The 23,915-nt window shown below is 45.1% G+C and overlaps 1 protein-coding gene across 2 annotated transcripts in view; it reads right to left on the bottom strand.

Moving 5' to 3' along the window:
• SAMD5 (sterile alpha motif domain containing 5) overlaps window positions 1–21,685 on the bottom strand; it is a 404,344-nt gene extending 382,659 nt beyond the window's left edge. The window contains exon 1 of one of the 2 annotated variants that reach the window (XM_087865571.1): window positions 19,640–21,685. In XM_087865571.1, the coding sequence (XP_087721697.1) occupies window positions 19,640–20,095 (456 nt within the window). In that variant the 5' untranslated portion in view covers window positions 20,096–21,685. The remainder of the gene's footprint in view (window positions 1–19,639) is intronic. The other variant, XM_045805309.2, reaches the window with a different exon arrangement.
• Between the last annotated feature and the right edge of the window lie 2,230 nt (window positions 21,686–23,915).

Raw genomic sequence — 23,915 nt, 5'->3', positions numbered from 1 at the left:
TAACATTCAGCTAAGTTTTTAGTTCAGGTCATCAGCAACGCACGGAGCTCTGGCACCGCTCGTACACACAAGCTAAGGCAACATCAACATCAGCACGGAGAGCACCATTTGCGTACTTACCAAAGGCTGAGAATTTTTTGAAGCCCTTTATGTGTACTATTTCATTAATGCTCACAAAAAACTTCAACCAAGATCTGTAGGACTGGTATCTCATTTTATAAATTAGGAAAATGAAGTTACTCACAAGGAACTTATTCAAGGCCACTCAGCAGAGCATTATCAGAGATTGCCAAAGTTTTTAAAATTCCATTTTGAATCAATTTCTGTAAACCTACTATATGTTCTTCTAGAGTTTCATAGCATGTTTGGACAGGTTTATTGATATAATTTGCATATAATAATTTGCTGGTTTTATCTATACAGCTCAATGAGTTTTGACAAATGTATATATTCATGTAACCATAACCACAATCAAGATATATGACATTCGCATCACAAAAATTTTCCACCTGCCCTTCTGCAGTCAGTCCCCTCTCTCTAGCCTAGCCCATGGCAATCACGGATCTTTTCTGTTATTTTAATTTTGTCTTTTCTGGAGTATCATATAACTGGACTCATACCTTACGTATTCTTTTGTGTCTAGCTTCTTTCATTTTGCATAATGCTTTTGAGGTTTATCCACATTAGGTAAGTATCAGTGATTTGTTCCCTTTTTTTAATAGTATTTCATGGTATGGTTATATGACGATCTGTTTTTCCATTCACAAGTGGATGGAAGTTGGAGCTCTTTGCAGTTTGGGGCTGTTTTAAGTAAAACTGCTATGTATATACACATCAAGTCTTTGTGGTGACATCTATCTTAGTGTCTCTTGGGTAGACGGCTATGAGTGGGACAGCTTGATTGCCTGGTAAGTTTATGTTCACCTTTATAAGAAAGTACCAAACTGTTTGCCAAAGTGGTTGGATCATCCTGTAACTACGCCAGAAATGTGAGAGTTCCACTTGCTTCCTATTCTTCACAGCACTTGGTTTTAACAGGCTTTTTTCTAGTGACCCTAACGACATCTCATTGTGCCTTTAATTTACATTTCTCTAATGACTAATGATGTTGAGTGTCATGTGCACAACTGAAATCCATGAATCTTCTTTGATGAAGGTTCAAATGTTTGTCCATTTTCCTGTGGACCTGGTTTTCTTCTTCTTAGTAAATGGTAAGAGTTCTTTATATAGTTTAGTTACCAGTCCTTTATCAGATATATGCTTTAGCAAATTCGTTCTCCTAGTCTCTGGGTTGACCTTTTATTTCCTTAACAATATATTTTAAATGTATCCCTTAACAATACAATTTTGAAATAAACTTTATTTTTCAAAGCAATTTTAGATTTAACTGAAAAGATAGTACAGAGGATTCTTTTATAATCCCTCATCCATCTTCCCCTATTATCAACATCTCACATTAGTAGGGTATACTTCTTTATAATTCATAGCCATTCTTTAACTTTCCTTTTTTTTTTTTTTTAAGATTTTATTTATTTATTTGACAGAGAGAGACAGCCAGAGAGAGAGGGAACACAAGCAGGGGGAGTGGGAGAGGAAGAAGCAGGCTCCTAGCGGAGAAGCCTGATGTGGGGCTTGATCCCAGAACGCTGGGATAACGCCCTGAGCTGAAGGCAGATGCTTAACGACTGCGCCACCCAGACGCCCCCATTCTTTAACTTTCTATCTGGCTGTTTCCACATCCTAGCCATTCCTGGGTCTAGTTCTATCAACTGCTGTTTCTCTTGGTAGGTCAATTTTTTTTTTTTCCTTTTTCTTTTGCATGTCTTGTAATTTTTTTATTAAATGCAAAACACCAGAAACGTCAGTGAACAGCCAAGACTGAGGTAAACTGAATTTACTTCTGGAATGAGCATATCCCTTCTGCTGTCAGGCTATTTCTGTGAGTGGTTGAGTCACAATAAAAAGTAGTTGGGGTAGCTTTGGGATTTTATGGTTGCTATAGTAACCTTCAGTTCAGCGAAGGCCAGGAATTCCTCCAGCAGTGGATATCAGCCACCTTGTGCTTCGTGTGAAGCCTGGAGTGACAGAGGGATTTTCCTAGTGTTCCTCCTCCGGGCATATAGCACAGAGGGGGCCTCTCCCTGTGCCCATGTCCTTCCCTCAGCTTTAGATTGTCACTCCATGCAAGGCTCGTGGTTGGGTCAGAGAGGTTTTCTTTATTCTATTGCAGCTTCTGTCTTTGATAGACCTCGTGGACCTGAGCATCCACAGTAAGCCTTTCTCAGCATTCTTACCTCACTGGAACATCAATGACAGCCAGTCTCTATCTAGTATTGTTGGTGGGGGTTGGTTCAAGCCCACTCCTCCCCAGTTCTGGCAAATCACTGTGTATATCAGTTCAGATCCCAGGCACAAGGGATTTCCCATCCCTCCCTTGGTAAAGGTGGGATTTATCTAGTGTCAATGCAAGATACAAGAGCAAGTTTTCTATTGCTGTCCCAACAGCTGCCAATCTTTGCCTGGATCCAGGTGCTTGGGCAGGTTTCTTGCCTGCCCCTTGCCTGTGACAGCCTCTGTGTCCTATGATAGAAGTTCTGGGACACTAGTGGACTCTGTGCCTACCTCCCAAAGGTAGCTGTCATCATGAGTCAGTCTGTGCCACTGAGGGGCTCCGTCTGGCTTCCTACTCCACTCCTAATCTTTCTCATGAGCATCTCATGGAGGACTGTAGTCAGGAGCTGACACGTGGATACAGACCCTCCTTACGTCTGGGGTTCCTGAAAATCTGAAATGATCATGCCAGCCCATACTTGGCCTTTAAAACTTCACAAAAATTTTAGCTGTTTTCCTTATATTTGCTTTAATGGTTGCTAACCCTCCCTCACCTGGGCTCTGCCAAAGACAAAACAATGATGTGTCCCTTCTCTCCTTGGAATTTGGATCACCTGCCTCCTTTTAGACCTCAGGTCTTTGATGGGATGAAAAAAGGCAAGATATGGTAGGTTATCCGTCCTTTTCTCAAGGTTAAAGTGGGAGCAATGGCCTGTTATGGCTTTCTACACCCTTCGTGAAAGGAGAATTATAGAATTCAAGATTATTTAAAACAATGATCCTATAAGAATTATTGATTCTATAGAACATTACAGTATAACCAAATACTTTCTCATTATTTTGAAACCCCCTTTCCTTTCTTCCCAACACAATGAAGCCACTCTTCAGCATGTGACTTTTTCGTTCACGCTCAGATGATCTAGCGGACAGAGTTCCACTAAAACCCACACGATGTTCAGAGATGGAACGGGAGCCTCAGCCTTATTGGAACCGTACAGTATGGCAACTAATTCTTCAGAACGGGCTTACTTCCCCTTCACAATTAAGGCCTAGAAGGGAACGTGTTTCCCAGGTTTATATTTGCCTGCCACAGAATTTCAAATATTTATTCTTAATTTTAATAGTGAAATGAGACCATTCAAAGGGGATATTACAAAAGGTTAAGTAGTTTTTTTAAGCAAACAAATCAAGACTTATATGCCAAAAAAAGTATCTTTAAAAGTACTTTTTGTTGGGAGTCTATACTTAATTATAACACTGGAACCACCTACACAGTCAAGATATTAATGAACCATATCCCCCTGGAAATGCCTATTTCTAAGAAAACCAGCCTTATCACTTTGTAATCACATTTGTTTTATTTTTATTCGATTCTTTGGGATGTGGCACTAAAAACAGGACTACACACGAGCTATCTCATCGACCACAGCGGCTTTCAACTGTTTCCAAATCTTACCTCAAACACCAAATCTGCCATTACGGATCCTGAAAATCTGCTGGAGGCTAAGGAAACAACTCCAATTAGCTTCTAGAAGTATTCTGTGTAAGAAAAGAACCACTCAGGTAAATGCCTGGTTCCCGTATTGTTCTCCCCTTGATCTAAAAGAAAGCAAGCCTTAGATCTTAAGAAGTTATCTTAAACTAAAATTGCAAGGTATGGATTTAGCAAAGACATTAAAATGGTAAAAACTCCTGAAGAGCTGAACCAAAGAGAAGCCAGGTTTGCACTTTGTAACAGAGCAGCAATCACACACAGTAGAGGGTCGCTCATCACTCTGTCACCCTATCGTAGAATACGGACAAGACACTGGACGCTCAAGTTTAACAGGAACTTTTTTCACCAAATTGGTGTGACTTAATCTACATGTGACCTTCTTTCCAATCTCCTTCTGTTGATGATGATTTGTAATATGTGCTGAAAGAATGAAGGAATTCTCTTTGACTTAAATCAAATATAAAACATGGATTTATTCTAGCATAACGTCTTTGAAATCTACACTAATTAGTATGCTATTAAGTTTAAAACAATAAAAATCTCAAGACATACCCACTCCCTCCCCCACAGCTGTTTTTCACCAACTGAAAGGCAGCTGCCAAATCCCCAAAGCAAGGTTTGAGGCAGAATGGCACAGTAATGGTGATCATGGGCTCTGGGGTCAGTACACCTGGTTTCCAGATGGGATCTGCTAATTGTGTGACTTTGGACAAGCTACATAAGCTCTTTAGTCCCCATTTTCCTCATCTATAAAACAGGGATGACAAAAACATGACCACAGAGGGTTGTAATGAGGACTGAATGAAATGTTATGGTAAAGCACTCAACAAATAATAATTATCGACCATGATCAGTTATTATTATTAGTCTGCATATTTCAAAGCTATTTCCTTATGTTCTATCTGAAAAAGTTACCAACAGCAAGAAGCTGATCCTAACTCGGGGAAGTCTGACCGAACAAGTAAATCTAGGTAGGATGGAAGATCATATTTTAGTTTTCTAAACTCCACGGTGAGAATGAAGGAGGAGGAAGAGAAGTCCCCTCCAGATGTGAAAAATAAAATCAAAATACCCGTAACTAACGACCATATGGTTGGATTAAGAATAAATCTAATTTTCCCAATTAATGAAATCAAAGCACAATGAAAAGGTTTTCGGAGTACGGACTGAGTTCACTACCCTAGGCACTCTTGCTTTTTCCATTTTCCTGCCTTCCAAAGAACAACATCACTCCCTCTTTCCTCGCAAATCATTTTTAATATCATTTAGCATGTTCGTTCCAAAGAGCAATACTGGGGATGACACAGAAAGCTGTACTTCCTGTCTGAGAGCAGGACTAACATGGTTCAGTAGTCAAAGCATGTTATTGTCCCAATGTTTCAATAAATGATCAGAAAAAGATCAGAGGATTCGGTTCACCTCCATTTTCGAGATAAGTCTATCAATATAAGGGGTCATATTAACAGAGATAAATACACTGGCCCAAACTGCTGTGCCCAGAAGTGGCAGCAAAAACTCTGCTTTCAGATGACACAGCAATAAAACTCAAAGTTAATGCCACTCACCTAACTCCAACTCTACCACCTCTCCGTAATGAAGAAGATCTCAAAAGAGGACAATTACCTTGCATACCCTCTGGCACAACTCTAATCTATAACGGATGCCATATGCATATCTTGAATTTTCTCCCACTATATAAGCCCAATCAAGCCAGAGATAGAGGGGATCTGTGTGATCCCAGATAGCACCTAATATCACCTTTTCTTGAGATGCCTTACGGATGACACTGACTGGAGAACCAACCTTGGATGCAATTAACAACTTATCAAATGATCAGTTTTTTCGTTCACATTCAGATAGAGCTACTTTTCACCTGAATAGGATACCGTAGGAAGCAAGTCTTCAGATTGCGTGGTGGTTCTTTCTGTAACATATCTTCTCTTCATAAAGATTATCTATAGCTTTATTACTTTCTGGCCATGAAAATATTGCTACTACTTAATGCAGCACTACTTTTGTCAATCAAGAATTTCCCAGAGGAGCGTTTCATAACCTAGCGGTGTTCCACTCTGTGTTGATACATGGTTACTTTAAAGTGGCTATATCTTTATTGCAAGATTGATGGCTAGCTTGGGAAGCGCTGGGTGCATCCATTTCTGCAAACCCAGCTGAATTCAGCACCTGATAGAGGTATTTTCTCCAGAAGCATAACATTCTTGTACCCCATTGTTAATTCTTGCCTCAATGACCTTTTAAAAAAAAATCCTTCTATTTGACCAGTCAAGGAATGTTTAAATGTAAATCAAGGACTTGTTACAATATTTCTTATTGCATCTTCCCATTGTATCTTTGTTACACATGGGGCTGTTGTTTCTATGCAAAGTCAAAGACTCAAATTAAAATGAATGTCACATCAATTTCTTTTATAAGGGTTTTCAATTTTACATGGCATATGGCAAGTAGCCTTCATTTGTATTTTCCGCTAAAAGGCCTGGTTGGGCAGGGGTGGGAGGGAAGGGAGCAGATGCCTTTTGGGGGGTGGGGGGGCTGGTGAGTAGACAAGGGGGAGAACTCTTCAAAAACAGTAAAATCAATAGGGATTCGAGTTAAACCCCACCCCCCACCCTCCTCAGGGTCTCTACCCAGTGGTTCAAACACAAAATGTCTGCACAAACAGAAGATGAAGTTGTGGAACTATGTGGCTGTGACCTTCTGAGCCACAAGGCTGCGGTGGCTCGTTCCACGTCTCCCCACTGCGGCCGTCTCCTGCGCTTACGTGGCCAGAGACCACAACTCCCACAAAGCTACGGGCACAAAGTCAACTGTAATAATGTCATGACAATAACCGTCAGAGGGGTTACCAAACTGAAGGTAAATATCAACCATTGTTCATGAGAGAAAAAATATGGAATGTAAAAGAATGTCCTAATAAGCTGGGAGTAAGATGACATGATCTGTCCTCTCAAACTGTGGTTGCTTCAGAAGCCATCGCTTCATGATTTACTTCACCTCGGCGGTGTAAGGACGGTGCACTGTTAGGAAATCTCTAAATGGAATACTGCACCGCGACATTAAGCCCAGTAAGGAAAGCGCTCTCGGTTACTTTTAAGTTGCTGAAAAGATATTTACTAAAATCAGATATCCGTTCCCAGTAAAAAGTCCCACAAAATTAGAAAAACGAAGATGGTTTTTTTTAACATCATGAGGAGTATCTTAGACTGACAGCCAGTGACAGAGGAACCGCAAAATACTTGCAGCATTTCTGTTAAATTCTGGAATAAGACGAGAACAGAGACATAGAAGATAGAATTCCTGTAAAGCACATGATACAACTGTCATGTCTGTATGATTACGCAGAACATTAGAGCTTTACCTTATGCCACGTGCCAAAATAAATTTCAGGCGGATGAGAGAACGAAATGCAGAAATGAAACAAACAAGAGAAGAAGAATGGGAGAATAGGTAAATATGAACTGACTGTGGACTCAAGAAAGGGATTTATAAGGATAAAAGTGATCACAAAAATAGAGATTAACTATATTTCTTACTTAAAAAAAAAAAGGAAAACCTAAAAAGCAAATGATAAATTGAGCAAAATATTCTTGATGGTGATAGCAGGCAAACAAATTACCTCTATTGCAGTGATTTCCAGAGTTTTTTTTAAATTAAAAAAGAATACTTAGCCACAACAGAATGGTAAAGATGTGAACTAACAATTTAAGATAAGGTCTTCATCCTGAGAAGAACATAATAATCATAAGGTTAAGAAGTAGGTAATATTATATCCATTTTATAGATGAGATAAATAATTTTATAGATGAGACAAGATTAAATAACTTGTCCAAGTAAATGGTAAAAAATAATTCAAACTCAATTCTATCTGAGTTTGTACATTTTTATTCCTCTAGTCTGAAAGAAATGGCTAAAATTATTGGTAAGGTAGAATATATAAGAGTTTTAAAATTCAGTGCATGCAAAAAAAGAAGCCATAAAATTCTAAGGTAAACCACATTCTCAGAAAAATCTGTGCAACCTCTATGCAATCATGATTATTTTCTTTAACATATAAAAAGCTCTTGCAAAGCAACTAGAAGTAGTCTGAGACCACAGGAAAAAACAAGCAAGCACCATGAACAGGTGACACATAATTATAAATATTAAAAGCCACAAATATGAAATTATGTAACCTGGTAATCTAAGAAATCTAATTCAAAGAATGATGAAATACTATTTCTCAAACATGGCATTTTCAAATGATAAAAAAAATTATAATAATCAATAATAATATGGGTAAGTTTTCAACCCAGTAAGAAATGATTAGAAATTAAATTATGGTGCTAAACTAAGATAAACTATGCCTTAGTATTAAAATCATTTTTCAAATCATACCTGAGACAGTGGAACAGCCTTCCCCTTATTCACTAACAGTGTACTACCAGTTTTGTGCACATGTACAAAACAAATATTCTTACATATAAATTATTTTTAAGAAATACATTGTAGGGGCTCCTGGGTGGCTCAGTTGTTAAGCGTCTGCCTTCAGCTCAGGGCGTGATCCCCGCGTTCTGGGATCGAGTCCCCCATCAGGCTCCTCCACTGGGAGCCTGCTTCTTCCTCTCCCACTCCCCCTGCTTGTGTTCCCTCTCTCACTGGCTGTCTCTCTCTCTCTGTCAAATAAATAAATAAAATCTTAAAAAAAAAAAAAAGAAAGAAATACATTGTAGCATTAGAAATTGTAATGCAGACCATTTTCAATTTCTTCTAGATCTGCCTCAGTGGTCTCCAAATTTTCTCAATGCAGTATGATTGTTTTTCAGTCAGAAATATTTTCAAAGTTTTATGATAAACATAAGGACTTATCTATTATCAAGAAGAATACCTTAAATCTATAAAGTTGTTGTAGAACTTACAAAACAACTTGACGAATATTATCCCATTTCATTCATTCTGCAACCTACAACGAGCACCACTTTACAGAAGAAATAGCTCCTCTTAAACTAAAATGATCACATTTCTTTATGTCTTCCAGAGCAGGGCAGAGGAAAGGGTTCACCCTGGTTGTAGACAATAAAAAGTCCCTAAAAACAAAATAAACCTTTTAATTATAAACATGCCCTACAGACAATTCTAAACAATGTGAGTGGTAAAACACTCCTCCCTAAAAAAACTTTGGTCTAAATTGTAGTAGCTGCCCTTACTGACTGTTGAGGTTTAATGGCATGTGTATTCACTTCTAATTAGCATCTTGTTATCACCTGTCCTTTCAATAAGCGCTGTGTTCTGCGTGAGAGTTAATTCAGAGAACTCCTGGTTATACAATTGGCACCAACCCACAGGCTGGGTTTACAAGACTCCTTTCCTAGAATAAGTTTGTAAAAGTTGTCACGTCTTTCTTCTAGTACGATGATATACTCCTAAAGTAAACAGTAGGCTTGAAATAAACAATGATAGAACCATGATTCGCGAAAACAAAGAAACAAAACTTTAAGTACTTCAATTCTATTATTCTTTTGCGACCACTTCGAACTTTGTGTTGAAAATTCAAAAACTGTGAGACAGCACAAACTGCAAAGTAGAAGACTTCAGTTTGGTGAAGTGCAAATTTTATGTCATAGATAAATAGATAAGATACGGTTACTAGGTTTGAATACTTTAAAATTAAAAGGTATTCCTTAATTGCGAATTGCCTTAAAATTAAAGAAGAAATCAAGAAAATATTTATTGTATTTTATCCCATGATCGTGACTTAAGATAATTTTGTCAACCAGAAGGGGGGGTATTAAAAAAATTACACACTCTGGGTGTCAAATATAGTAGGTAGACCTCTAGTCTTATTATAGAGTTATAAGTTCTAGGGAAAACATCTTAAAACTTGGAACTGCTGTTTGTTATGATTCGGGTAAACAAAAAATACATACCAATTGTTTTCCTTATCTTTCGGACATGTTCCAAATACAGTAGTCTTATTCTGTTTGTATTTATAACTTTATGGAAACTTACCAGTAAGGTTTTTGGAGCCCATCAGACCATTTATTTCAATTAGCAGCAGTAATGAAATCTCTTTAAACTATTAGATGTCACTTAGTCTCTATGTAAGACAGATTGTATCCTTAATGCCTTTTGGCATGATCCACAATTATTTACCCTTAATAGTTTTTATATTGACTGAAAACAAGAATTTCCTTCCTATCCCTCCCAGGCCTCCCAAGTCCGAATCAGCAGTTGATCTGAAATAACATTTTTTTCATAAAACTTAGAAAATAACTGTTAAAAAATCATCCGCTCAAGCTCAGGCAGTAACAGTAAAAACCCAAGGACTCCGTGTTGCTTCTCACTCTAAACAGGCTATAACCTTGAGCGGCTCCGACTATGGTGGTTTGGGTGAGTTTTCCCTCGCTCTGGGCAGTGTTCTTCCAAATACCTTAGGAGATCCTTGACTATTTCAAGGACCGGCCCTGGTCAAGTCCATGTCATCTGACTCACCTTACTTTAAGAAAATTCATTTCGGAACATACTTCCAGTGAACTGAAATTTGAGCAATTATATTATCGAAAAAGAACGGCATTTTTGTCAAAACTTAATTCTTCTTTATTTGTCACAGTACACCTTAGACAACTACCTAAGAGCATACATGGCTCACGAGGGCATTCTTAACACTCGTGTCTCTCCCTTTAGCATCTTTTTGGCACTCACGAGTGAGAGGGGAAATGAGAACTCTTGACTTCTGTGGGACTTGAGAAGGCAGCATACCGCTGAGCTTTCTTAGAACAGCAGGACAAGCAAAGGAAAAGCCATAAGAACACTAGGAGACCACCCAAATCCGGATTAACCGATCGAGTGCTGCAGTTTACTAATATCTATGTACAATTTACTTAACTCCTCCCCTTTAGGGCCACAAGCATCTTTACACTAATCATCTACTGGGAGAGTCCACGACTAGAGCCTTGCCCTTCGCAAAAACGGGGAATTGACTTTCGTGTTTTGCAAAGCTTTGTTGAGGCATTCCATACTTACAACAGGGATACGCAGTAAGAGCATATGTTTAAGGATTCAAAAGCAGGAAAAGAATTATAAATATCATAAAATTTAAAACCACCTTAGAAGTCATACCAAGAAAAAAATATTCATGGTGTTGTCAGATTCTGTCTTCCATTTCATATTTTATTGACTGTCATTACTCATAACTGTCAGATTTGATTCCAAATCACTTTAGGTGTTTACCCCAAACCAGAACCATCTTAGAAGAATGAAGGCTTGCCCCCACTGACTATGTTCTAGAGAGTTCTGCAGGGACTAGACCTTCAGAAATGTTTTCTGTGATCTACCAAGTGACTGTTTTGAAGATTACAACCTAATTTTGAATATCTAAATTCTGAAGTGTTTATATATTTATTTCTTTTTTTTATTTTTAAAAATTATTTTCATTATTGTATCCTCAGGCAAGAAATGACTGGGCATCATTTGTAGTGAAAATCTGCCACTGATTAATTACCAAACACCCCTCTCATCAGGAATGAAACCTGAGCCAGTGGACTTTTCTGCACAAAGCTGACGTAAGACCACTCTGACAGAGGCTGAATTATCCCAACAAGGTTAGGTAAGGCATAAATAGGAGCTAACATAGCTGAGCACTTAACCATGAGCCAGGTTATGCATCTGGCCAACGCTATTTTCTCAATGTCTCAGTATGCATCAAGCAAGGCAAGCAGTTATACCCTCATTGTCCTACCTCCAGGGGGTATATCTACTCTCCAGCCTGTTATAATTTAGTTCACAGGGTTCTTGATCACCTTTCCCTTGCACTGGTCTGTTACACTGACAACATTAGGCTGCTTGGACCTAGTGAACAAGAAGTAGACTTAATGGTAAGAAATTTCCGTGTCAGAAGGTGAGACACGACACAAACTGGGGGGCCTTCTACCTCGATGAACTTTTCAGGGGTCCTGCAGTGGGGGGCATATTGAAATATCCTTTCTTAAGTGAGGATAAGTTGTTGAATCTGGCCCCCCTAAAACCAAAAAAGAGGCACAACGCCTAAATGGGCCTCTTTGGACTTTGGAGGCAACGTATCCCTCATCGGGATGTGCTACCCCAGCCCACCCACCGAGACGCTAGAAAAGCTGCTAGTTTTGAGTGCGGCCCGGAACCAGAGAAGGCTCTGTAACAGCTGTGCTGCCAAGTGGGCCATACGCCCCAGCAGATCCCGGGGTGCCTGAAGTGCCAGGTGCAGATACAGAGACGGCCTTTGGAGATTTGGGTGGCCCGTTTAGGTAAATTGCAGTGCAGACCCTTGGGATTTTAGAGCAAGACCCTACTAACACCTTAAGTGTGAACCTGTAGGCTCCAGAACTGTGAGAGAATACGTTCCCGTTGTTTTCTAATCCTACTTCGGGGTACCTGATGTCAGCAGCCCTAGGGATCCCATACAAATTATAGCCTAGTAAGTTCTTAGCTCATTTAATCTCCATAAGGACCTTATAAAGCAGTCACTAGCGTTGCCCACTCTTTGCAAAGGGGCCGAGGTGCCCTCACATGGTGCAGAGCTGGGACCTGAACTCCGCAGTCTGGTTCGGAGCCTGGGCTCTTCACCACAGCACGGTGTCGGCACAGAGGACTCGTCGGGATGCACAGAGCTATCGCCCGGAGGAGCTCCACGAGCTGCCATCACGGGCAGAAAGCATGCCGGCCTCGCGGGGGGGCTTGGCACACCTCCACCCACCGCTCACTGCTGCTGCGGACCCGCTTGCAGCGTGGGAAGAGCAAGGGACTGCGGGTGTGTGGTTGGAGGCCTCCGGCAATGCCCACGAGTACCTGATATTTCATGATGATGGATTTATTTCGCTAATGGCAGCCGGCCCACGAGCAGGGCCCAGACTTGCACACCCCCGATGATGAGCACCTTCTTCAATTTTGCACCCCAGTCCTGGCCCTGCTTCAGAGGTCTGCTTTTTTTTTTTTTTTTTTTAAAGATTTTACTGATTTATTTATTTGACAGAGAGAGAGGCGGAGGGAGAGAGAGAAAGAGCACAAGCAGGGGGAGCAGCAGAGGGAGAGGGAGAAACAGGCTCTCTGCTGATCAGGGAGCCTGATACACGGCTCGATCCCAAGACCCTGGGATCCTGACCTGAGCTGAAGGCAGAGGCTTAACCAACTGAGTCACCCAGGCGCTCCCAGAGGTCTGCTTTGTAAATGACCTGCCCAACTAGCATTTTCATTCCCAGTTCTTCGATAATACTTAATGAATAAACATCCTGTGATTTTAAATTTCATCACTGATAATCTTCATCCCAGTTTGGACAGAAGTTGATCTTTTTTTATCATATGAAACATACACAGGTGCAAAATTCACCAACCCTCGGCCTTTGAAGGAACAACGTTCAGCTGTTTCGAAGGGCAGACTGCCATGCACAGCGCCTCGTTTGGGTGTGTCTGGAGTCTTGGAAGCTTGACTACCCCACCTTCTCTGACAAATGGACCTTGTTGGGAGGTTCTAGCAGGGGAGCACAGCTTTTTGTATACTTTTGACCAAAGAACGGTCTTCCTTATCTATCAGGGAAGGTCATCCTCTTAGACTGAGTGCGCACAGTCAGGGAGGGACGCACATGGAGGGTCATACCCAGAGGGACACACAGGGAGCAGTGGGGGGGAGGACACCCGCCTAGCCAGCCAGATCAGCCGAATCAACCCTGGTGATCAATGGGGTGACAGATCGCCTTCACATCCTATATTCCCCTTTTATACGGCACTCCTCCCAAACATCAGATACTGGGTTAGGCCCTCCGCATACACGTCCATAACCGTAAGCAGGAACCGCGTCTGTCTGGTTCACTGCGGTAACCTTAGAGCCTAGCTGTTGAAGAAGGTCAGTGAGGGAACATGACCACCAGTTGACCCAAGAGCGGGACCCCAGACATGGGAGGCCCCCTCACCTCCTCCCCGTCCTTGGAATATTACTTCCACTGTTTCCACACTGGGAAGCACTTCGAGAACACAGCCTTGAGAGCGTAATGTGTTACTGAGATCATCTGAATGACATACGGGACTACACCCGGTTAAAACCTCTCTATAAACCTTCAAGATTCTGGCAGGCAGGTGCAGAGAGCTCCTCGCTGCACAGCCGCCCGAGACAAGCCTTCCACGTCAGTTCCCCTTCTTATCCAACCTGCCGCCTGCCAACCTGGGCTGGTCCACCTCTCTCCCTGGTCTCTCTCTGCCCTCGGTGGACAGGGGCCCGTTTCCGATTTCACCTGGGGACTCTGGAGGCTGTGGACCAGCGTGGGCACGTGGTGCTCAGTGTCCCTGAAGTAGGGGGACGGGCAGACGGACGGTGGACTAAGAGCCCGCATGTTGGAAACTCTCCAGAAAGTCAACTACAAAGAGCATGAGGAAGTCGCCTCCTTCCGGGCCCTTTCTTTCCACCATGCTCCAATCAGGGACTAAGAGAACACGAAAGCCTAGAACGATCTCCATTTGCCTGGGCTGAGGATACGTGAGGATACTGATTTGAGTTGGGAGAACTGAACTTTGCCAGCTTCCAGTCTGTCCCTGGTAACTCCACGAAGGCAGAGGAATTCTGGGGGAGGACTATTTATTGTCATTTCAGCTCTGCAGGACCCAAGGCAAAACTCCAAGGTTATCTTCCTCAACTTCTTTCTAAATGCTTCTATATCCTCACCCTGGTGCAGATACAGAAGCCCTCGTGTCTCCTCGTCTCCATATTCCTTCATCCACAGCCACGTCTCCCAAACGCCCATTAACAGACCTATTACCACGGGAGTCCTGTTACAGAATTAGATTCACGCAGAGGTGGGAATGAAGCCTAACACTCCTACAGCTACTGCAGTTATTAAATACGGTTTTAACTGGTAATCTTTGGCAAGGAGATATGTTTCAGGGGAAAAAGTCGAGCAGCCTGCCCCATCCACTACCCACCCTCAGGCCTGCTTTCTGCTTTTCCAAGTCTGCTCGCAAACAGGACACCTTTATAGCCCCATGGCGTTCCCACCTACCACACCGCATTCCCAGCACCGCCAAACTGCGCGGGACTCGATACAGCCTCATGCACTGCCAGCCCCCTGCATGCCATACACACGAACGACCAGGGCGTCGTCTACATATGTGTACTTACATACATCCCATAAACACCACTGTGTAATGTTTACGTTTAGGCACAACAATAAGCACCAGGTCACAGCACCCAGTATATGAACACAACCTTCTCCATAAACCTCTAAACCTTCCACTCCCCCCCTCACCGGTATCAGAGAGTCAAACAGACAAGTGAGGGCTCCTCAACGTCACCCCCACCTCAGCCATCCTTCCTCTGCTTTCTCCTACCATGGAGGAGGCAGCCCTCTCCCCCAGAAGCAAATCCAGCTTCTCCTCCCAGTGCTTTGGGCACAATACCCTCCCACCTCCTCCAAGACCTTGACCTGTGGGACGTCTCCCTTTCTCTGGCTCCCTACCACCAACACTTAGACGTGTTCCAGCTCCTCTCCTCCTTAAAAAAAAACATAACCCCGCAAAACCTTTCCCTTGACTTAGTCTCTCTTCTTCTCCAGCTGTAGCCTTAGTTCTGTCTTCGCAGCCAGACGTCGTTAGAAGGTGGTCAGCGGCACATCCAGACAATGGAATGCCATTCAGCGCTAGAGAGAAATGAGCTGCCAAGCCAGAGGGAAACGAGCAGGAAGCTTAAATGCACATAACTAAGGCAAAGAAGCTAATCCGAAAGAACCACATACTGAATGCTTCCAACTGTGGGATGTTCTAGAAAAGACAAAACTATCGAAACAGGAGAAAGATCAGTGGTTGCCAGGGGTCCTGGGGGAGGATAAAGGGGTGAAGCACAAGAAGATTTTTAAGGGAGTGAAAATACTCTGTATGTTTAGACCTGAAGGCAACATCTTTCTCCCCAAACGTGCTCTTCTTTTGGGTCCCCTGCCTCGTCAGGGAATAGCATCGTAATCCTAACCCAGAAATCTGCATGTCACCCTGACCTTTTCCCTCGCACCCCTGGCATCCAAACAGTCCTCAAGTTCTGTCCATTCCACCTCTCAATTACCTCCACTGCTCCTCCCCCGCTCTCATCCCCCAGTCCCGGCCGCCAGGGAATCTCCCCCAACTCTTCAACAACCTGATAGTTCACCCGGCCTCTGCTCAGGATCCATCAATAGGCCCCCCTCCAGATACACTCCAAATTGCTAACGATGAGGTCAAGGCCACTCAGGACCAGCCTGTCTCTCCATCTCCTGCCCTTTCCTCCAAGCATTCTGTGCTCCAGCCAGACTGAATTCCCTTCAATTTCTGTTGCCCTGGGGCATGCTCCACTTTCTGCCTTCTGGGCCTTTGCACATACTGTTCTGTCTAGAACACTCTTCCCCTTAGGACCCTACTCTTGCTCAGGCCAAACCCTCCCAACCTTCAGTTCTCTGACCAAATGCCAGTTCTGGAAAGCCTGTCCCGACCCACCTCCCTGCGAATGAAGTTGGAGGCACGTGTCCATGGCATCGCGTGCTACCCACCAGAGCAATCATCACGCTTTAGTGTGACTGTTCATTCCATTTTAGGTCTTCCCTGCTTCACCCCAAGTTCTTTGAGGCAGGGCTTCTGCATCCTGCCAAGCACAGCACCCTGGAGCCTAGAGGCTTGTGGGGAACCTGGTGAAGCACTGAGATCCTATGTATAGAGCTATCTCTAATTCCTACCCTATGAAAACATGCCCCCATCCCACTAAGGCAGAAAACGCAGCAGTCATAGAAGCTACATGCAGGACACAAAAGGGACCCATCCAGTGCTTTCCAATTTCAAGCAGTGTTCTTTCCAGGCTCCTGGTTTATCCAAAGCTGCAGACTTGCTTTGGCAAACAAAGAGAAACTTACCTTTGAACTTACATTTTAATTACTGTCTTTGGAAAACAAAGAGAAACTTACCTTTGACTTACACTGCAACTCACCTAAGAGGGGCAAGTGGCAGCAGTTGGTGAGAGGCCAGCAGCACTGGACCCCAAACATTAACTGTTCCTGAAGCAAATCCTACAATCCTAGAGTCCTTTCTGCTGATTCTTGGGAAAACTCAATTTACCTTCCTCCAAAAAGATTTGCTATTCCCGCCTTGACCATCCACCAACCCACTTTCAAGCCATCTAATATTCTCACCAAAAAAAAAAAAAAAAAAAAAAAAAAAAAAAAATCACAGGGATCAATGATGCAAATGACGGTTGGGGAAAAGTAAGGCTCCCTCGAATAAGCAGAATCCCAAATGCACATAATGAACACCTATGCATTCTGATCTGATCACGACAGAGCCAAGGAACTTGGAGATATTATAACGTGGATCACATTTTAAAGAAAAGTCCTAGCGCTATTTGCACAGAAGCAAGCTGTGTCAGAAGACAATTCTCAAATAATTTAAACCCCCAAACTTTAGAGGCAATGCACACATAAGCAACGAATTCAGCATGGCCAACGTGATCTGGGACTATACACTTGTATGCTCAGTTTGGGATACATTAATTATATTTCAGTTCCTATTGTGTGTTTTTCTTGTAACAAATTGGGTTTTTCTTGTAACAAATATATTAAAAATACAGGAATAGAACTTTCTTTTTACAACTTAATTTGTCATCTGTTTTTTTGGTCTGTAGGCGGAGTATCAATGGAGGTACAAAAACCCTTCTGCCCCCACTCTGTTCTTTCATCAGTTCAAGAACCAGAATTAAATGTGTATGGAAAGTGAACGGGGTGTATCTTTATAATCAAACATTGTTATAGGATGTATATAGAAGTTGACTGAAGTAATCATTTACATGGAAAGTAAACAGTATTACGACACAAGGTGAAATTGTCTTCTGTAAATCACACTTGTTCAAACGCACCACCGTATCACACACTGATCTAGGCAGGAGGGTACAGTCCGAAGCCTACACCCACACGTTTCATGTCCGTACAAGAATCTTTCTCAGCTTCTAAAGTTTGATATCTATGCCTGTGGTTTTAAGTATCAGAACCAAAATGTGGTATTTCCTACACATCACTCTCCCCTCCAGCCCACCCTCTCCTCTGCCCTCTTGCCTGGACACAGCTCTGTTCCTGAAGATAAAGCAAGCCCTAGGAACACACCTTATTCTCTGTATCCCTTTCTGGCCAGACCTTGACCTGTGCCCTCACCGCGAGCCCACGTGCTCACATCTCGGCTCACACCCATATCACTTCCTGGGATGTAAATCACAAGAGTCTGACCCAGCCTGAACTCCTTTGACCTTCTATCTCCGGGAATGAGCCTTTAGACTAATGGTCCAATCCGTCTATCCACGCCAGACATAACTAACACTACTTGCTTGGGAAAAGTGTGCTTTCCTCTCTACTCCCTTGTTTGGGGGTACACATCGGTAACACAGAGTGGGTAACCGAAATATGTGTTTAACTTGAGGCCAACTGTCCTTCAGACCCGCCTTATTTATTTTTATAAAACAAATTTATACTACCAAGCACGCTATCAGAATTGCCTATCTTTCTTGCAAGATAACATGTGAACAGCATTAAACCCTTTATTCCTATCTACCCTCTCCAGGAATTAGAAAGTTGTCGCTTGCCCTTCCTTAAATCCAGACCTTATGACCTTTACTTAAGAATATAAAGTAACTCAAGTGACTAAGAGGAGCAGAAAGCATTTAGATAATCCTTATTTCCCTGTTGGGGTGCTGTGTTCTCAGCTGTCCCCCCACCCCCAGCTGCAGCTTCTTCACCACCATTGCCCCCTGGCCTTCTCTACATGATTTCCAGCTAAGGGGCTCCTTTTCCTGTGTAACTCCAAGCAGGCTTGGGGATTACCTGTGCTTCCTACTTCTTCCTTTCCAGGCAGGACCCTCTACTTGGATGGCTTCAGAAACCTAAACTGAACATTCAGCTGGATGGACAGATCTTGTATGAAAACAAGACTTTCTGTTACTTAATTAGTCCATGCCCAAGTCCAAATTTCAGCCTTCCTCACACAGTAGTTTCCACAACCTCCCAGCTCCTGCCCCGTGATTCCTCCCTAGGGATTCCTCACTGGCTGCTACAAATCTCACTTCCTTGGGCTGTGCTCTCTCCTCCCAAACGGGAGTTCACTCAGACTTTCTAGATCTCATGGTTGTACCTCCTTGTCTCCTCTGGATTAACAGTAAACTAAACTGATGGCCCAGCAAAGAGCTCGGCAGGACACCCTCACTTGCCCCATTATCTCCAACGTCTTTAGCAAGATTCCCTCCCTATACTTAAGTTGAAGAAACTCATCCCAAGTGGAGTGACATTTCATTTTGCCTCCAGAATGTCCATGTCAGTGGTTCATTTCTCAAAGCTGCAGCAGTGCAGGGATTCGACTGTATGGAACTGAGAGCAACACCGCGTGACTTCCCACTCTTTCAAGAGTTAGCCAATTTCCCTTTGGAAGTTTCTCCGATAGGGAACCCATGTGGTAGTAACCATTATGATTCCCTTCAGACCTAAGCACTGCTACGGAGGGTATCAGTGGTTGCCCTTTGCTCCTGGAGAAGTACCTCTCATCCAGTTCTCGACAGGCAGGAGAGCATCAGCCACTAAGTGGAGATTTGGTCCTAGTTTAAAATTGACGCCTGGGTGCGGGATCTTGTCTTACCAACCGCTGGTGACACCAGGAAAAGGAGGAATAAAGAGCGAATACAGAAAGAACAGAGAAGAGAACCCCAAATACCCAGAGCATCCTTGCCTCCCTGTCGTCACCTGGAATGGGCTGCAGCGGCTGGGCCGGGTCCCCTCCCGCCGCGCGCTCCGCGCGGTCCGGGAGGCGCCTCCTTACCTTGCGGGAGTACGGTGGCTTGCTCAGGTGGATGCCATCGCGGACGAGCTTATCCCTGATCATGATCTTCAGCTTCAGTTTGGGGTAGCTCACCAGCTCCCTGCTGCGGGGGGCGGTCGTCTGGCCGCGGGGGTCCCTGCGGGTGCCCGGGGCCGGGCCACCACACGGCTCCCCCCGGCGGCCGGTGGGGACCGCGACCGAGGGCGGCACGGGCGGCGGCTGCGGCTCTAGCGTGAAGTAGAGGCCAGCGGCGGCGGCGTCCTGCTCCCGCAGCCGGCGCACGGCCTCCAGGATGCGGCGGCGGTGCGCGGGCGCCAGCACCCCTATGGCATCCAGGTCCGGGTCCCCGATCTGCTTGCACACCTCCAGATCATCGTAGCCGTTATCCACGAAGGACTCCGCGTACTGCGGGAGCTGCAGCGCTTTCAGCCACTCGTAAACTATGTTGGTGCACATGGTGGGACCGGAACCCCACCGTCAAGCACCGTCCCAGCGCCCGGGCGGCACGGGCGGCACCAGTTCTCGGAACTTTTAATCCTCTCCTCCAAGGGGAAAAAGAAATAACAGCGAAGTTTTTTCGTGTAAAGGAAAGGAGAGGGCCGGAGCCAGAGAGCCACCAGGAGAAGCCCTAGGAGGGAAAAGCGTTTAAAAGCGGCAAAGTGAATTCCCCAAGCAACCTGGAGCTCGCAGGCACTGGCGGCTGGGCGAGCCGCTCCGCACCGCCCCTGCATGCGCCGCCGCCGCCGCCGCCGCCGCTGCCGTGGGGAGGGGCGCGCGGCGGGCGCGGGAGGGGGCGGAGGCGGGCGGGGCCGGCACAGCCCTCGGACACGCGCGGGGTCAGCGGCGCACGGTGCCGCCCCGGAGTTTGCTGGGCCGGGACCGGCCGGGAGCCGCGCGCCGCATCTCGGCTTCTGGCCGCCGCCGGCGTCTGAATGCGCGCCCCACGCTGGGCAGGCGGCTCCTCCGCGCAGACCCGCGGCCGCCCAGGAGCGCCTCGTCTTCGCGAGTGCGAGTCGCTGCCGTCCTCCTGGTGCGCAGGCGGTGGCTTCTAAGCTGCCGGGCTCATGCGGTTGCCTTGGATCGTTTTGTACATTTATTTTTAATCCGATTTCTCCAGCTCGAGGATATCTCCGAGCTCACTTCTCCCCGAGCCTCCGCGACTTCAGCCGGCGGGCTCGCCCGCCGCCCAAGGGCACGTCCCCGCAGCCCGACCTGGTCGGGCGAGGCTGTGAGGCCAAGTTTCCCTCCTCCTGGCGCAAGCCGAGTTACTGCCCCTTCCTCGGAGCTGGCGCGCAGTCCGGAGCCCGGCGGTCTGGCTTCTTCTGTGGACGCCGGCCCAGAGCCCCGCGCGGTGACACTTTAGCCCGGCGGGTGGGCGCGACCACGGGGCCGCCTGCGTCCAGCCGGCGCTGTGTGCAGCCCCTTCTCGCTGCAGCTGGGCGCGCGGGGCGGTGGACGAAGCTGGTGCTTCTGCCTGGCTCTCCCTCCCTAGGTCCCCGAGTCTGCGAAAGTTTGGGGTGGGTCGTACTTTCCCCCCGGCTGGCGCGTTCCACCCGGCCCCCCACCCTACTTTCTTCCGGGTTCTTACACCCTAGTCTGCACTGTGCTTGCACTCCGGTCCCGAGCTCCCCGGGCAGCTGTTCCCAGGGTCGCTTCCTGGCGCTCCGCCCTGGAGCCTGGGGAAGCAGAGCTCACTCGCCCCGACTGGGATCGCGGGGACATTGAAACGCCACCACCCAGCTCGCTTTAGAGGAGACGCTCCGACTTCTCCGCCCGCGGCACTTTCTCTCTAGAGAACAGCATCAATCGAGTTTCCCTGTCTTGCCCTTGCCTACGCAATGCCTGGGGGAGGGGACCCGAGCGGCAGGGGGAACAGATCGAGTACATCGCCTAAATTTCCTTAATCGTTTGACCTCTTCTTGGGGCTAAGAGAATTTTGGTCCGAGTACTCGGTGGGGCAAGTTCACTGTCTTCTCCCTTTTCTCAGAAGGGCGGTTCAAATTCGCACCTGAGGTATTTCAGGACCTAAACTGGGCGCTGTTCCTGAAGTAGTCCCGGTGGGGAGTGCCATCCGCTGGCCTGGACCTTGGAGACGGACAACTGGTGATTTCAGAGTCGTTTCCAGAAACGCGCATTTGGCTTTTTTTTTTTTTTTTTTTTTCTGGTTGTAGGGGAAGGAGGTCCTCTTTTCCTAAATCAGAAGAGCTTAACCCCTTTAGGGACACAGACACCTTAAAGAACCAAACGACAGCTTTGACCCTTTTGCCCAGCAAAACACCCGACGCAGGCACAACCCAATGTTCCCTACAGTTTTGGGGGTGGCTGAGGAAGGGTGTCTGGGTTCCCAAGCTCAGGCACTAGCGGATCCCACGTTAAGAACAGCTAACCGCCAGAAAGAACCTGCCGGAAAGGAACCTGTTGCGGGGGGAGGGGGGGCAACGAGCGCGTAGAGTTATTGGGCCACCTGTAGCTCTCCCCCTCCCGCCCCCGCTGGGTCATCAAGGCCACTCCTTCCGGAGCCCGAGTTAGGGATGCGTTTCTCCCCGGCGCTGGGATGCTCGAAGCGTCCAGCCCTTTCCTCCCCGCGCTGCTGCCGCCTCTCCCAAGCCAAAGCAGACTCACAGTGCCCCCTTGCGGTCGCGCTGGCGAATTTTAAGGCGTTGTCCAAATACCTTTTATTCAGCATTAAAACAGATGAATCAAAGCTTTATATTAGTTCCCTGCGCCCCTTTTAAATCACAAATGTTACATCACGTCTACCTTTATCCTCCAACGCTCTTTCACAAGAACCTTTGATTTTTAGGAGGAAACTATTCCAGCAGTTTGAATTATGCTGCTAAAGACCTAGATATTTATTTGGAGCTCACTGTATATCAGGTATCTATACTTGCGTCTCCATGTCTATGACGAAGTAGCATTATAACCAGGATCTTACAGAAGAAGAAATTGAGGAAGCAGAACACTAATTTGCCCCCCAGGATGTCACTGTTCACGATGAAACAAGGGTTAGAACTCTGGAGGAATAAATTCAGTGCCCGTCTCCTAGCTGCTGACCTTCCCAGGCTCCAGCGTATGCTGGAGGAAAAATTGGACTGTTTGTAGGAGGGGAGTCCCTTTTTTTTTAAGACTAGGAAACTTAAAGCTCCAGGGTTTTATCGTTGTGGAGTTTTTCTTTCCCAAGTTGTGTGGAAAGTCCTGCACTTCTACTTAGCAGTTCTCCGCTTACTAATATACAGCCTTTTACCCCTGGGAGCTTAGACATTCGCCTTGTCTCATTAATCCTCTGTGAAGGCAGCAAGTATTTTTATTTCCATTTTATAATTAGTGAAACTGGTTTGGGGGAAGATAAATGACTGGCCCAAGGTCATACAGTAAATCAGGACGCAGACAAGAACAAACCTGCCATGTCAAACTGTCTCCCCAGCATGCAGCAGTGACTCTCTTTTATTTATGTGCAAAGTCACCATCCAATTAGGAAATAAAGCATTCTGGCGCTCTCTTCAGAAGGGAAGCCTTTTATAAATTAATCAGTTGTTAATCAGTCATAAATAAAACTTACTGTTACCTCTAGAGAAAACCAGCTATCTGGAGACTTGTGAACTAGAGATGCCTTTTCTAGATATCCTTCTACCTCTCTTACCTCCTACACTTGCTCACATCTTTTATGTGTGAACCCTCAGGCTGCTTTTATTTATTTATTTATTTATTTATTTATTTATTTATTTTTAGGATTTTATTTGTTAATTAGAGAGAGGGAGAGCATAGAGGGAGAGTGAAAAGCAGACTCCCTGCTGAACAGAGTGCCTGATGTGGGACTCGATTCTAGGACCTTGAGATCATGATCAAAGCCAAGGGCAGACCCTTACTTAACCTACTGAGCCACCCGGGCACCCAGGCTGTTGTCTTTCTATTGCTTGCCTTATCGTAGTGAGCCTAAATAGATTTAGTTCTAGAGACTACTACATGCGATTTCAAATGCAGAAGTTTTCTAGCCTTAATGTGTCTCTACCTATGGCTAAAGTCCAAAGTCAAACTGGCAAGAATGATTGGCTAATTTTAAGATTTGGACCTAGGATTTGAGAGATTGGAGACCCTTCGAGATTATCTGACATCCACATTTACACGAAGGAGGTCAAGGCTCAAGAAGGTCAAGTTACTGCTCTAAGATTACACAGCTAGCCCATGACAGAACCAGGATAAGAACCAGATCTGTTTCCTCATAGGCTCTTTGCAAGGTTGCTGTATTACCTCTTTTTTTCTGTACGTGCCTGACCAC

The sequence above is a fragment of the Ursus americanus genome, chromosome 11, assembly GCF_024610735.1.
Source record: "Ursus americanus isolate L20-20 chromosome 11, mUrsAme1.1.p, whole genome shotgun sequence".
NCBI lineage: Eukaryota > Metazoa > Chordata > Mammalia > Carnivora > Ursidae > Ursus > Ursus americanus.
This window is presented reverse-complemented; position numbering and strand designations above follow the sequence as displayed.